Source organism: Ixodes scapularis, unplaced genomic scaffold (assembly GCF_016920785.2).
Source record: "Ixodes scapularis isolate PalLabHiFi unplaced genomic scaffold, ASM1692078v2 PGA_scaffold9__187_contigs__length_104089568, whole genome shotgun sequence".
NCBI classification, from domain to species: Eukaryota; Metazoa; Arthropoda; class Arachnida; order Ixodida; family Ixodidae; genus Ixodes; species Ixodes scapularis.
The window spans coordinates 49,045,243-49,060,752 of record NW_024609884.1 but is presented as its reverse complement, the minus strand read 5'-3'; the positions used below and the strand labels follow the sequence as shown (position 1 = coordinate 49,060,752).

The 15,510-nt window shown below is 43.0% G+C and overlaps 1 protein-coding gene across 1 annotated transcript in view; it reads left to right on the top strand.

Annotated features, from left to right (window-relative positions):
* LOC8038522 (transcription initiation factor TFIID subunit 9B) overlaps positions 1-14,019 on the top strand; it is a 28,428-nt gene extending 14,409 nt beyond the window's left edge. Inside the window, exons 4-6 of the mRNA XM_029978919.4 lie at positions 6,206-6,272; positions 11,035-11,187; positions 13,693-14,019. Of these exons, the coding sequence (XP_029834779.2) occupies positions 6,206-6,272; positions 11,035-11,187; positions 13,693-13,997 (525 nt within the window). The 3' untranslated portion in view covers positions 13,998-14,019. The remainder of the gene's footprint in view (positions 1-6,205; positions 6,273-11,034; positions 11,188-13,692) is intronic.
* The last annotated feature ends 1,491 nt before the right edge of the window (positions 14,020-15,510 follow it).

Below are 15,510 nucleotides of genomic sequence, written 5' to 3'. Positions count from 1 at the left end.
TCCAACGCCACTTTTGTATGGTAGAACGCTCCTCGACCTCGATTTGTGTCGGCTTCTGTGCTTTTTGCGAGGCGATTCCTTCGTCCCAGAAAATAAACCTCCTGGAGAATTACAAACTTAGCTTACTATATGCCAGCGTCACTCAGGCGGTGTTCGATTGGATTACAACCAGCGTGCAAGGGGTGGGGAGGTAGTTTGCCAGGTTGCTTCAAGGTTTATCTGAGCCTCAACCTCCTGCCCGCCCCTGGCCATTTCGAAGTGGATGAGTACCGTAAAACAGTGCGTTCGTGTGATCACTACTGCTTGATGCACGTTAAAGACCCCCCCGGGCTGGCGGTCACAATTACTGATCTATGGTAACACGTCACTCTGCATTGGCAAATATTACAGCACATCCGGGACACTCGTCGTCTCATTTAATTGCCTGACCAACTTCGCAGAGTCTAGATATCACACCCTAACTTTTCTAAACTTGATTTCGTGAAAACCAGTGAGTCGTGAAAACATTATTTGAAGCTGAAACTGGGGTGGAGGAACTTGAAAACCAGACTTCGAACTTTGAAAACTTGGACTTGAAAGGAATTCAATATCTTCAAAGTTTTTCTTTTTTTCCCGAATTTAGCGTTAAAAGAGAATCGAAACCTTCAAACTTTTCTAACTTTATGCAGAAAGAAATTCGAAATCTTTGAATTGTTCGAACTTTATTTCTATAAAAATTCAAAGCGTTCAAAGTTTTCTAATTTTATTTCCAAAGAATTTCGAAATCTTCGAACTTTTCGAACTTCAGATCCCGAGAAATTCAAATTTTTCGAATATCTCGATTTTAAGTTAGGAAAGTTCGAAATCTTTGAATTTATCGAGCCTCAAGTAAAAAAAAAATATTCAAAATTTTTAGAAACCGTGAAAGCTTCGAACTTTTTTTTGATTGAAAATTGTGAATTTTTCGAATTCGAACCTTGGTCGGTACGAAAATATTGAAATTTTTCGAAATCGAACCTCAGTTCGCTTCACAAATTTTGAAACCTTCCGAAATCAAGCCTAGGGTGGTTCGCGACATCCCTAGTATTAAGTAGAGACCATTTAAAGGGACAATGAAGACAATTTTATTTAATTTTTTTAAATGGTGTTTTTATGCTTCTTGGGAACATAGCATGCTGCTCAATTTTCTGTAGACATTTGTGACGCATATTTTTGTGCCTACGAAAGAAGTAAAGAAACCGAAACTGAACAATCTCCATTCTCGTTTTTGGGCCTCCGAAAACGGAGGTGACGTAGGGAGTGACGTCAAATGTGAATAGTCGGTATTTGTAGTATTTAGGAGATCGAGACTCTGGTTACCGCGGTGGGCTATAGCAGCGCGGTGGCGCGGTTGTTTCGCCGAATCTGCCAACATGGACGGCAATGCCGCTCTCGCGAGAGAGTTTGAGGTTCCGTTCAGTGACCGAACACCAACGGAACGGGAGTAAGTGTGTGGCGGCCTCTGCCATCACCCGACGGAGACCGCCCAGCCGGCAACGAGCGGCCCGCATGCCGAAGGACAGACGCGGGGGAGATGCCGAGGGGAAAGCGGCAGCGATCCGGCCGTTTCGGGATCCGATTCCTCCGCGGACGTCCTCTCGAAGAGCAACCTACACATGAAAACTAGCGTCGCTCGAACGAATACTGGTCGTCAGTCAACCGTTAGAACAGCCACCTACAGCTACCATTTTGCAGAATCGTTCGATTACCGTGTTTTTTTATTTTATTTTGTTTGCCCATAGTTGCTCGTTGCCCGTTTCGCGCCCCGCGTAGCAAAGAAAAAAACAATTATGCTGCTTTATTTACGGTTTAGTAATCATTTCCGGCCCGATTTATACTTTTCATGGTTATTCAAGGGGAAATTAGAACAGTATTCCTAAAAATCGCAAACCAAAACGTGACCGAGGGCACGTTTCTCGTTTCGACCAATCGCTGACGCGTCTCTTGTGACGTCGCGCTTCTTGGCCCCACATCGGTCACGTGAGCTCCGCTTCTCATGGCTTCTCCCGCAACTCTCGAGGCGTCGCCCCAGTCGATCCCGGTACGATTATTACCGCGACTGTTTAATTGATGTGCGCGGCACACAAGCGCCGGTTTCGGCTGAAATTTAGGTAACGTGGCCTGAGACGTGCCTGGAACCCAGTTCAATCGCCAAAAAGATGTCCGAAAGTGCCTTCATTGTCCCTTTAAGCTGTCTGTGTTAGAGGAGAGCGTGCTTTCGTTCGTCTCGTCTCCATTAATAATCACATGCTAAACGAAAAGCGTTGAATAAACAGGGACAAGGAAGTAAACAAGACGAAGAGCACTCTCAAATGAAGGTTTATTGCAACAAATGCATACTATTAATACAATCTTTCTGGCTATGTGTTTAGAAAATAAAACTCAGTATCTCAAATCAAATCTATTGAACACCACATCATACAATGATGATGTCAGGAGCACAGACGAAAAGCCACTGGAGTGCGACATAACAGGTTTTCCGTGCCCCTAGAGATCAGCAACAGCGGTGCTATACAATAATAAACAAACAAAAAATCACAATACATACAATCCATACAGCAGCTAATATACATTGAACCAATAATACACTTAAAATCGTATAAGGTGAACGGAGTAACAGACAAAAATATTTCCGCCTAATCAGTCTGTAAATTGTGTAAAGATGCCAATGAGTAAAGAAGTAATTAAGTTTCATAGTTTGTGCGTGCAAAAGGTTTGATTGAACTGTGTATTTTCGTGAGGATAGTTTGTTATATTTTACCTTGAAATTGCCATCCTTCACCCCACAAATGTTTCGAAATATCCGTTCTCTACATATCTGAGATCAAGTTCCGCATCCCATCAAATAAACATGATTTAAGCAATATTGCATATTTTATTAATTTGAGCATTTTCTACCCCACAAACACTTTTCCGAAAGCCTATAAGTTGGAGATGGTCCGTGCTCCCCCGTTGTTTTGTCCCTCGTGCAAAACCGACTGCGTGAGCAGGGGAGCAAGCGGGCCCCCCCCCTTTTTTGTTTTCTGGGGGGGGGGGGGGGTTTGACCCCTTAGACCCCCCCTCTGCCTACGCCACTGTCCATAATTCATTGTGACTTGCGTTGTAGCTGTTTGTGTTTCTTTTTAATTTTGATAATTATCCAATAAAATTGTTTTGGAGCGCAGCTCTTGGACGCCCGTTTCGGGCTTGAGCGGCATCGCCGTTGGCGTAACCGCGTGGTGCATTATGGGACGTTTCCCATGATGACGTCACATGTGATGTCACGTGTGATGTCACGAGGGTCACGAGTGACGTCACCGTTCTTTGCATTATGGGTAAATTTCTCCGCTAAATTTAGCGGGAAAATTTCACCGCTAAATATTGCGGAAAATATTTCCCGCTAAATTTAGCAGAAAAAATTCCCCACTAATTTTAGAGAGAAAATTTTCCCGCTAACTTTACATAAAAAATTCTCCACTTAAATTTAGCGGAAAAAATTCCCCGCTAATTTTATCGGAAAAAATTCCCCGCTAAATTTAGCAAAAAAAAAATATCTCCGCTAAATGTAGCGGAAAATTTTCCTGCTAAACTTAGCAGAAAAAGTTCCCCGTTACATCTAGTGGAAAAATTTTCCACTACATTTATAGTGGGAAATTTAGCAAAAATTTCCTGCTAATTGGGAGGCGAGCTGGAGAGAAAGGAGAGGACGGTACGGATGAGGAGGAGGGGCATACCCTCCTCTCCGTACCTTTCCCTCCTCCTCCTCAAGAGCTGCACTCTGATTCGGTGTTAGAGGGGATTGTAAACATATTTCATTTTTTTTTAAATTTTTTCCAACATAGTATTTCATCAGCAGTAAGTCATTATATAAGAACTGAACAGCATAGACATCAAGACTAATAAAAAGTGGCTCTTTATGAGCATCATAAGCTGAACCTGAGATAGTGTGAATGTTTTGTTTTTTGTTTTTTTTTCTAGTAAGAATAGTTTAGAAATGTTTGTCATGGTTCTGTTTCTCCAAACTAAATGAAGTAGTTGAGGTTCAAAACAAAATGCGAGTAGTAAATAGGCAATTTTATATTAGTTGGCAGAAAGAAGTGCACCCTTGTCGGAACACCTACAACGCGGGCAAGTTTCTTTGCAACCATCTGGGAATGCTTATTCCAAACTAAGTGTTCTTAAAAAGAAAAAAAGTAAAAAACTGCTTTTAATTGAAGGCACAATATTCAAGTTTGAGGTTTCAATCATAAGGTTGTTTTCAATATTTACTTTCTAAATTTTAGGCTTGAAAATCACAGCCTTTGTTTTCGATTTGTTGTTGGTTAAGGAATTGAAAACCCTCCATTTGTCTAGTTTACTTAGCACATTATTTGTATGATCTATTAATTATTTAGTATTGGTAGAATTAAAAATAAGGTAGTGTTGTCAGCATAAATAACAAAGTAGGTATTATTTTTCCAGGTTTGTTATGTATCTGTTAAACAACAGTTGAAGGATGCTACCTTGGGGTTAGTCAGAATTGATTGGTTTAATAGCTGACATTTTATTGTTTACAACAACTTTCTGGCAGCGAAGCTCAAAATAACTTCATAATAAATCTAAAAATATCTCCCGGAAGCCATAAATCTCAAGTTTTCTTATAAGTGTCTCGTGGTTTATTCTGTCAAATTCCTTAGAGAAATCTACAAAGACCCCTAGTGTTAGTAATTTTTGTTCAGTCCACATTGGTAATAAGTTCTTTTTGTGCCAGAAGTCCTGCCTCAGTTGAACGACTCTTTTTAAGGCCGAATTGAGAATCTATCATTATGCTATGCTTTTCAAAAAATGAAGTCATTCTGTCATTGATAGTTTTTATGAGGCACTGAGAAAGCTGGAAGAACTGATATTGGTCTGTACTTTAATAAATAATTTTTGTCACCTCCTTTAAATACAACGCTCACCTTAGCCAACTGCATATGTTTCGGAAATATGCCACGTATAAGAGAAAGATTATACACATGCTCGAGATGGGGACAAATTAGATCTAAGACATGTTTAACTGGGCAAATTTGTGACCAGCTGTTTAGCAATAAAAAAAAAAAAAAATAAAAAAAGTTATTGAAAGATACAGTTAGTTGCACTCCACTGATGTTGGCAGACCATTTATTATAAGCTATTGGACACGTTGGGTTTGCTGCTGCCCACGACCAAGCACTGTATTCAGTCTTTGCCACATAGCGTCATATTTTTTTCACTATTTCAGCATTGAAAGGGGCATGAAGGAAAGTCCTTTTAGCTTGTCTAAGAAAACTTGTCACTTCATTTTGAAACACTTTAAATGCATGTAGATCATCTGAGCTTCTTGTATCTAAGAATTGTTTGAAGAGAGCTTTTTGTTTTATAAGTTTTAATGACTTGTTTGTTATCTAAGGTTTTCACACTTTTTTTTGATGATTTGTAATGAAAGCAGATATAAGCTGATTTAAACAAAGACAAAAATGAGTCGTAGGCGTCGTTGGGGTTAGTTTTGCTATATACCATTTCCCAGCTAATCTGTCAGGTGCATCGAGTTCCTGCTTGCCGGCCAATGAAAGGTGCATGTTCTTCATTCGCTGTGCTCAACGTCGGAATATGCCATGCTTTCTGATACAGTACGCATCGTAAAATTCTAAGGCAGTTTTATCTGCATATCTGTCGAGAATTGCTGTTTCTGCTAATTCTGAGTCACATGGGCACCTATCCCAGTGCACTGCCAGATTATCCGGCGGAGTCTGTTTTACTGACCATGCATGTATTATCTTGCTCTTATCATTCATGCATCTTCCCGTTTGCCCCACATATGCTTGTGCAGAACTTATTGACATGTTAGACACCACTGACATTGCAGAATCCCCATACTGCTTTGCATGCTTCTTTTCGTCCTTGAGCAGCCCGTGGAATGTTTTGGCGGAGTGTCGAAAATAGGCCCGTGTTGATATGGAGCGCGGACAATGGTGCAAAACCGCGAAGTGTCCTATTAAGTGCTGTCGCAGTAATAACTCTGTTTGAAATACGGATACAACTTCCTTACAAGGTGCTCTTGTGCAAGCCGTGGCGCCCGTCTGCTCAAGGCATTCTTCCTTTCTTGCATTCATCATTTTTGTGTGACAATAGATAGCAATATTTCTTTTCATTGTGCTGATATGTATCATTCTGTTTCTCTGCACAAACCTCAAAAAACCTCATCCAGCCTAGGATTCAAGTGGGACTTCCTACCCAGCTCAGCTTGTCTTCCATGCAAGGAAATTCCGGTTCTGGTGAGTTTAGGTTCTTATATTCTTGGTGTTGATACGGCGGCAAGTTTGAGTCTATTGAATGTCAGTTACACAGTGGATTGCTGTTGTGGGTGCTTAAGGCTCTGTTATACTCTGACAATCAGTGTAGCAAACACAGCGTAGAGCGTAGCACACAAAGATACTGATTCGTCGCTGGTATCGAGTTCCTGCTTGCCGGCCAATGAAAGGTGCATGTTCTGTGTTCTCTGTGCTCAACGTCAGAATATAACAGAGCCTTTACAATTTTTTTTGTCTTGTTTACTTATATAGTCTGTGATGCAGTGTTCACTCTTGCCTTCACCAATCAGGCGGCTGGCAATACTTTGAAATCAATAAAAAATGTGCATTGGTAGTGATTGCACAAATGCTCGTCCACACTAAAACCAGCACGAGTGGAATTTGACCGTATGCTGTGTGTCCCGCATCAACTTTCCAGGCACTATGGGCTCTCTTGTCTTCTGTAAACTCAAAAGAAAAACAAGGTGTGAAATTGTTGGTACCAACCCCAAGTAGGAGGCTAAGTGAAGTACTGTAAAATACCGAAGAAGCGTCAACCTTACTTTTACTGAAAAATGGGTTAATCTAGACATGAGCATTTGTCCGGTAAAATAAAAAAAAACTAAGATGGCGGCCAATAAAGAGCTTTGCAGGCAGGGTGAACGGAATCGGAGAAAGCACATTTATTTTCCCATGATATCGCCACTGGCGGTCTCGTGGCCGCTGTAAACGGGTGAATATTTTCGGCTGGATGCCGGTGCTTTGGAGGGGTTGGTGCTTAATGTATAATTTGCAGAACTCCATAGTATGGGAAATGTTAATAGTGGGTGCTTGAACGGAGTGGGAGCTTTCGCGGTATTTTCCGGTAATCGGGTATGGTGTAGAATGGCACCTTGATGAGGGCTCTGGGTAGTGTAATTAGCTATTCCTGGAGCTGAAGCGATATCTGATAAAGATGAGTATTCCTAAAGCAACCTATACAGTGTAATAGGGCACAGTAAACCATGTTGCAGCAAGAACCTCGTATATGTGGATTCTTGGTTATGGCATGAAAGCCCCAATTTGTTCCTGTAATTACAGTATGAAAAGTGAAAGACAATATTTACACCTTGAATTTTCCAAGATGAAACCAGTGAGGCTTACTTCTACCTGGTTGAACTAGGATGGCAAACTGTAATCACTGAGATTAAGTCAATGCCCTTAAAGGGTAACTGCAAAGAAAAAAAGTTTTTTTAAAAAGCCTAAGGCCTCATTCACACAGCCGGCGTCTCGCCCCGCCCCGGCGAAAACGCCGTCGGCGCTGTGCCAAAAACGGGACAGTGCGAGGACGGAGGAGTGTTCGAACCAGCGGCGACTTAGCTGCTGGCGGTGGCTATGTGAATAGATGGATGCTGACAGCTGTGCCCCCTTATATTGGGCGGTAGCTTGCGCCACCTAGCCTAGAATCCTTACTGCACCTTTCAAGTTCTGCGTCGGAACTTTTGTATCCCGTAAGACTGTATACCCTGTTAATTACGTGTGCAACTTCACGCTTCCCTCGATTTCTACTACCAATCTTGTAATCCCCTATTTGTGACTGCTTTGTGGCGGCGTTAACCACCAAATGTAGCGGACGATTGGCATCGCTGGGCACAGCCACAACTGTTTTGTTCCTTGGAGCTTGCGTTCGGGTCGCTGATAACGATCTTGCATGTTTGAAAACATTTTATTTGTCTCCACGTTTCGAAACAAAAACGACAAGACCGACCGCGAGCACGTTTCACATCAATCGCTCCCTACGCCACATTTTGTTCCCGATGATCGACAACCGTATTTTCTTTAGCTGTTCTTCCTTAGAATCGCATTTATGTCTACTGCAAAGGAACCGATGTGGTCTCACCATTTCGAGCAGCAGCTTAGCGGTAAATTCAAATCTCGGTATGCTCGTTGTTCAAGAGCCGTAAACATCACACAATGCGCCTGTCGTCTCGCTGGCCTCGCTCCTTCCTGAAAGAGCTTTGTTGGCTTCGTGGCTAGGGCCAGCGCCTCCTGTATGGGGTAATGCCTGGCAAGAGAGTCCGAAGAGCAGGTTCATGCCCTCTCCCAACCTCCTCTCTCGCTCGATGCGCCTTGGCGCTAGGGATGCTTGTACATTGCGGGCGTGCATTTTTTTTTAAAGTGGGCCGATCCCGGAGGCAGTGCAATCGATGTGAGCACGGACGCCGGACGGATGGACAAGGCTAGACCCTAAGGAGCTTCGCCCCTAAAATACTAGTTGTATGCCACTCGCAAAACACTAAGAGGGCCTGCGGCTGGGTGAGACACGTATATTAAAAGGCTCATTAAAGCGCATTTCGAAGGTTGTGCTGCAGTCTCATTTAAATTTAAAGTGTTTCCCAGTTGAGGTTGAGGTTCAACGGCTTCAGTCCCGTCGTCGTCTGCTGATCCGGTCCAGCTGGTCCAGGAAGACGCAGCGAATGTCTCTAAAAGTAAATCTACCTTTCTTCCGTTTCAAAATGTTGGAGATTCCCGACGCATACCGTGAGTAAAAAGCTGCGGGCGTTTTCAACAAAATGATGTTTTAATTGAACGATGGACTCCGGATTGTTGTACTAAATCTGCCGTTTTTATGCTTCGTGTGGTTGGACTGCGTTTCCACAGCAACATGTTTGCACAGCGACGCACACCGCTCGAGTAGATGATTCGATCCTGCAAAAGACTGGTTATACAGAATTTCAGGGAAACAAGTTGCCACCAATATTTTCCTGTAAATCTCGTGTGAGTTTGTTGCGCTCATCATGCGGTGTGAATAAATTTGAGCAAGATTTCCTACTTGCCTACAGATGCATGAACTCAGGTTATTTTTTATGAAGTGAACATGTGCTTCTTTTATTTTGGGAAGAGGCGTTGGTGCATTTATGATGGTACAATCGCTTGAGGGTTCAGAAATGGCGGAGGGCAAGCAAGCTTCCCAACTTCGCCTCTTTTTTCTCTGGCGCTGCCCCTAGTTTCAAGGTGCAGTTTCAGTAGACATACCTACTAGCAGGTACAAACTGCTGTAAAGCAGGTAAAAGACTGGGGAAGTGCTTTTTGCAAGGTGACTGGGGAAGTGCTTTTGCGAGGTATGCAAAATATGCAAACGATTTTGTTATGCCCGTCGTTCGCATCTCTCCAGCGAAACGAATAAGATGATCTAGAAAGGCGCAATCGCAAGCCAAGATTTGCGATTACAGTACACATTTACGATAACACTACACATTCAATTTAAACAACTTTACGTAAGATGGTTCAGAAGCCAGGGAAAAAAATCTGTCGGCTAATGCAGAATTCAGACGTCCAAAGGCTTCTACGGACAGCTGTTACGTAATAACCTGGCTGTGCCAGGTTTTTTTACGTAACAGCTGTGTCTCAGTCACGGATGTTTGGTGCACCCGGTGCGAATCTCGACGGCCTCCGGAGCAAAATGACAAGACCATATCTGGACACGTTGGTCGCTACGCGAACGCCCGATTGTCTCCAACCAAATAGCATTCAGCTTGTCATCTTTCGGTGCAACATGGCTGCTAGAAGACTCGCTGTCGCAATCACTCATCTGGCACCACTTTACAAAGCAACGGCGGCACTTAACAGAAGCTGATGTCTTAAAAAAAAATCAACATTTGCACGCACAAAAAAAAGCACGCTAAGAAAGCAAAGAGGGAAACGAAAGTAACAAACCGCGCAATGAAAGCCAAAGCCCCGCGTCGCTTCCTACCACTAACACCTGTGACAGCTACTAAACACACACTATTTCACTTCAGGAAGTTTCACTCAAGCACCTGGGTCAACATGAAACACTAATCACTAGGCGAAACGACTAGTCGAGGTAGGCGAGACACGCGGGACGGAGCAGAGACTTCAGCGGCCATAAAAAGAATGCCAAAGATTTTGTTTCTTATGGTATGTATCCAGACGGAAGTGCCAGTCTTGTCAACCTTTTGTAAAGAATAATGATTCTAATTACATGGGTTATTCTTTAAATGAAAAAAAAAGCTGCTCAAAAGGAAATTACAACGTATCCTAAAGGTTTAACAAGCAAGATCTAAGCTGTGAATCAATCTTTAGCCAATGAGAAGAGTTGCTATCGCACGTCGCTCCGTGACGTATAGCAGCCAGTCTGTGACGTATAGCTGCCACTCCGTGACATATAATACCAACTTTGTGGCGAGCGATTTAAAACGGACGCAATAGCCGCAAACTAAAATCAGTCTTGCGCAATAAATATTGCTCTAAAAATTTTTTTTTTTTTTTTTATGGAAGGATTGTTTTTTTACATGTTTGTCCCAATTAGGCTGTTCAAAAAAACACTTTTTTTTCTTTCCAGTTACCCTTTAACGTCAGTGTTCTTCACTGGTGGATTTCAAAATGTCTGTCTCTTGTACCCCACTTTGTTTGAGCCAAGTATTGAAGTCAAATTCGGGGGTTTTATGTACCAAACTAATGAAGGGCATCTGGCATGCCCCAGTGACTGAAGATTAATTTCGACCACCTGGGGATTTTTTATGTGCAACTGAAGTCTCAGTTACCTTCTTTTTCACAATAAGCATCTGCCAGACTTTGGGCACCTCGGCCGGGATTCGAACCCGCCACCTGGGGATCCAAATGCTGGCACTTTGCCTTGAAGCCATCGAGATGGCTAGCCAAAATCTATTCACACATGAAGTCCTGGCCACCGTGGTGAATGGGTAGAGAATGCGAGCAAGACTCTAGTATGGGGTTCTTTCTGCAGGCTTCTCTAAGGTGAACCCTGTGCTAAGCTTGTGCAGCAAGACAGGGGCCACGCTTGCAGTTGTTTCAAGGCCGTCGTCTACACCCACAGTGACTATCGTCTCTCGACCAGCCAACAAGTCCCATCCCACACCCATCATCAAGCTCTCCCAAAGTAAGTCGCTTTCATTCTCAAAATTCCCAGTGCCGATTGATTTTATGTCGGGTTTCAATTAAAGGGGCACTAAAGTGAATCTTAAGTTTGTCGCCTTATGACAACAACTCAATCTACAGAACCAAAGTGTCCTAAAAAGTAATTAAAAAAATTTAAATCATTTGTTACCTTTCTCTTTATTATAAATGTGACTGAGCGTTGTCACGTGCCCATTTTCTGAGATATCTCTCTGAAAAAGAGTTTGTTGTGACATTTGGTTGCATTTTTAATGGGTCAAAAGGCAGTACATGATTGCAATTCTGGTTTTTGGGGCGTAGGGTGCTTAGATTGAGTTTGTGCCATAAAATGAACATCTTCAATTTCCTCAATTTCTAATGTCTTTCGTCAAACATTAAAGGGACACTGACACCCCCTAAGAATTGTTTTTTTTTAAATTTTTTGACAGGCGATCCATTATGGTGTCGGAAGACTGCCCAGTCAGTATTTTGCTATACCCTATTTCACCTTATGATGTACCGCAGGAAAGGCTACAAGCACGAGCTACTTGCTCTGGGGGACATCTCTGCGATACAAGCTCTCCTGCATTAAGGGCAGCTGCCAACGCTATGAGCTCACGCTTGTAGCCTTCGCTGCGGTACAACATACCGTATTTACTCGCAGAATGAACGCACTTATTTTCCGAAAAATCGATGCAAAGTTGGGGGGGCGGGGGGGGGGGGGGGGGGGCGTTACGCGAAGTAACATTTTTGCGTCCGTATTTACTCGCATAATGAGCGACCTTTTATCCTGAAAAATCGAAGTAACTTCTTATCTCTTTGCAAACGGCGCCCGCGCCCGATTCCGTAACCAAACTAAGCTCTGCAAGAAAAAAGAAAAAAAAAACTTTGTTTTCTATTTCTCTTAGTTCCTTGTTTTTTTTTTTTTGCCGCCTTTCGCAAGCTGTTTTGTTTGCTTATGCGAGGGCTCTCCGCTTATCTTTCTTATCTCCTGGCGCGCGACGCACGACCCCCCGTAACCAAACTGTGCTGTGCAAAAAGAATAAAAAAAAAAGCTCCTCTTTTTCTTTTTTCTCAGTTCGGTGTTGTTTTTTTTTTCCGCCTTTCGCAAGCTGTTTTGTTTGCTTAGAGCGCTTCTCTTTCTTACCTCCTTGCGCGTGGCGGCGCGCGAACCCAAATCCAGACCGCTGTGAAAAAAAAAAAAAAAAAAAAAAAAAAAAAAAAAAAAAAAAAAAGCTTCTCTTCGTGTCTTCTTTTCTTATTTCCGTTGGATCTTTGCGAATTTTTTAACGCCTTTTGCAAGGCGTTTTGTTCGCCCACGCTGCCCATGCATTCGCGACCTCGCTGCACCAGGATAGAAAAGTGCGTTAATTTCGCGCGCGTGGGATTAGGGGGTAAAAATTTTGACGTCCGAGTTGGGTTGAGTTGGGGGTGCGTTTATTACGCGAGTGAAAAAAAAGTCGACATTTTGAGAGCCGACTTGGGGGGTGCGTTCATTACGCGAGTGCGTTCATTGTGCGAGTAAATACGGTAAGGTGAAGCACAGTATACAGCATTATATATATTTTTAATAAACTAAAAAGATGCTACTCCTCAAAACCGAAACCGAAACTGGAGGGGGGGGGGGGGGGAAGGAGAAATATAGAGGAGAAAGTTACCAAAAATCACGTAACTGTGCAACTTTTTTTTCTTTCGGGAAACATATTTGCAATTTTTTAGAAGCTACAAAAAATTAGTGTCATATTTTCAGACTATTTTTAGTATTGAGTGTGTGCCTTCGATGACCTATGACTTTGATTATCTTTGGTGGTTGTGTCTAAACCATATGAAACGCCATGTGACCACGGAGATGAGAGTGAGCGCGACTCAAAACGGGCAGTTCTTGATTGGCGGTTTTCGGGCTGAAAGAAAATGATTTCCGAGCCGCAAAGTGTGTTCTGGGTAGTTGGGCTCTCACATGTGCAAATAAAAACCTTGGTGAGCAAAAATACCGTCAGTGTCCCTTTAACCCCTTAAGTGCCTTGGACGAGCTGAGCTCGTCGGCCACTTTCTGGCTAAAAATGCCGTGGACGAGCTCAGCTTGTCCAGTGGTTTTTTCGGTAGCCCTCAATTCCACGAACGAGCTAGGCTTGTCCGAGTAGTTTTGTGGTCCTGATTATAGATGGCAGCACTCGTTTTAGTTGGCAAATATTGTTTTCGCCTCCGCTGATTTTTGCGTAATAAACTTTTCAAATTTTATGTGCAATACTAGAGGAATAACAATTCAAAATAATAAAAAATATGGCACTTTTAGGTTACTTTTGGAAAAAAATTTGGCACTTAAGGAGTTAATTGTAGCCGAGGCTTTTACGTCCCAGCTGTCCTAATTTTTGTATAGCATAATAGTGTCTCTCCAGCCACTGAATTGTTTTACCATGCACAACAACTTCAGGCGCTCGAGAACGCACTGTTGTCGGGTTTGCGACGACGTGAGGTGTGTCTTAGCCAAGCTCGTATGCTTTCTTGGCAGGACCACCCCTGACCTTGAGCACGGCGGTGTCCTCGGGGACCGCGGTCTCTTCAGTCACGCCAGTGAGCAGCGCCGCACAGGTGGCGGCAATGTCCACGGTCCTGGTCACATCAGCGTCGTCCGTCACGGCACCCACTTTAACACCTGTGGGCGGAGTGGGTCCCCCCAGTGTGGTTACGACCAGCGCCATGGGAACGGGGCTTCAGACGGGCATGTTGCCCGTCGACAACATCAAGAGCGAGAACGCGGATGCCGACCAAAAGAGGAAGAGGGAGGATGACGACTACGACACCGACCGAGAATAAAAGCAGGCTCATTCACACGAGAGACTGACCTCGCACTTGGTTAGCCTGGGTCCCTACGAGACGACGTGGCGTGTCTCGTTAACAGACGGGGAAATAGAGCAAAAGCTACAAGGTCATGAAAAAGTTTTTCTACTCTTGTTAGATACTACTCAGAATCACTCCCTACCGTTTATAACCGAATAAACTTGCCTTAGTTTTTCTTTCTAAGCATTGACAGTTGGCAAACAAATTTGAGAAATATGAACATCATTCATCCCCTCAACTCGGAGCTGGAACAAGCGGTCACGTGGCCTGGTTGGTGCCTATCTTATGCCGCCAACGTTAATCATAGCTGGGGTCAGGAAAGTAGATAGCGTCTGCTGAGCTCGAGGCATTGTTAGATGTCGGCTATTCTCTTCACTGCAGTCATTGGACCCAAGACGAAGAAAAGATTGAGTGCATTCTGAATGTTGCCGTGACAGCAATGTCACGTGCATTGCCCTTTCAATTGTGAAGATCTGTCGCAAATTTTAACTCTAGCGTGCTGAAATATAAAATACTTGAATACATCCTTACCCAGAAATTGTGATTGAAAGATAAAAGTTACGCAGTGTCTAGCGTTACGTCCGATGGAACCCTAAATAATAATTAAAGTTACGTCCGACATAACTTTACGTCAAGGATTCGAGTTATGTCCGACGTAACCCAAAATGAAAATTAAAGTTACGTCCTACGCATCCGATGTAACTTTACCCCAAGGTTTCAAGTTACATCCGACGGAACCCATTGTGAAAATTAAAGTTACATCTGACGGAACTCGAAATAAAAAAACTAAAGTTACCCCCACCCGCTACCCTTTTCGATTTGGATGAGTTTCGTACCGGCGTGCGTTCGTGTAATTATTACTACACGCGTTCATGTAGTTACATACAGGCAACACGATTTTTCTAGATCACGGTACATATAGGGGCTTTAGACGCGACGATGGGCCCCCTCAATCTCTCATATGAACCACAAGAAAAAGTGGTTTCATATCGAAAACAAATCGAAAAAAAAAAAAATCCCCTTAAAATAAAAAAAAAGAACTAAAAGAAAAAAAAAGGAGAAAAAAAAATCGTATGGCCTACATAGCCTCTACATACGAGGAACACACTCCAACCCTCTGAACAAGCCTGGAGGTTCGGATAAAGCTGCTATTTTACCCAATTTACGAATGCTGCATCGGACGTAATGCAGAAGAAAATTATAATATTTTTGTGTTTATGTAGTGTTTCGGCCACAAAGCGTAACATTCAATAAGGTTCCGTAGGTTACACAGGTCGTAACTTATTTCCGTTGGACTAACTCGAAACCTCAGACATATCTTTAATTTTTATTTCGGGTGCCGTCGGACGTATCTTTAATTTTTATATGGAGTTGCGTCAGACATAGCTTTAATTTTTATTTGGAGTTTCGTCGGACGTAACTTTAATCTTCATATTGGGTTACGTTGGACGTAACTCAAAACCTTGACGTAAAGTTGCGTCGGACGTAA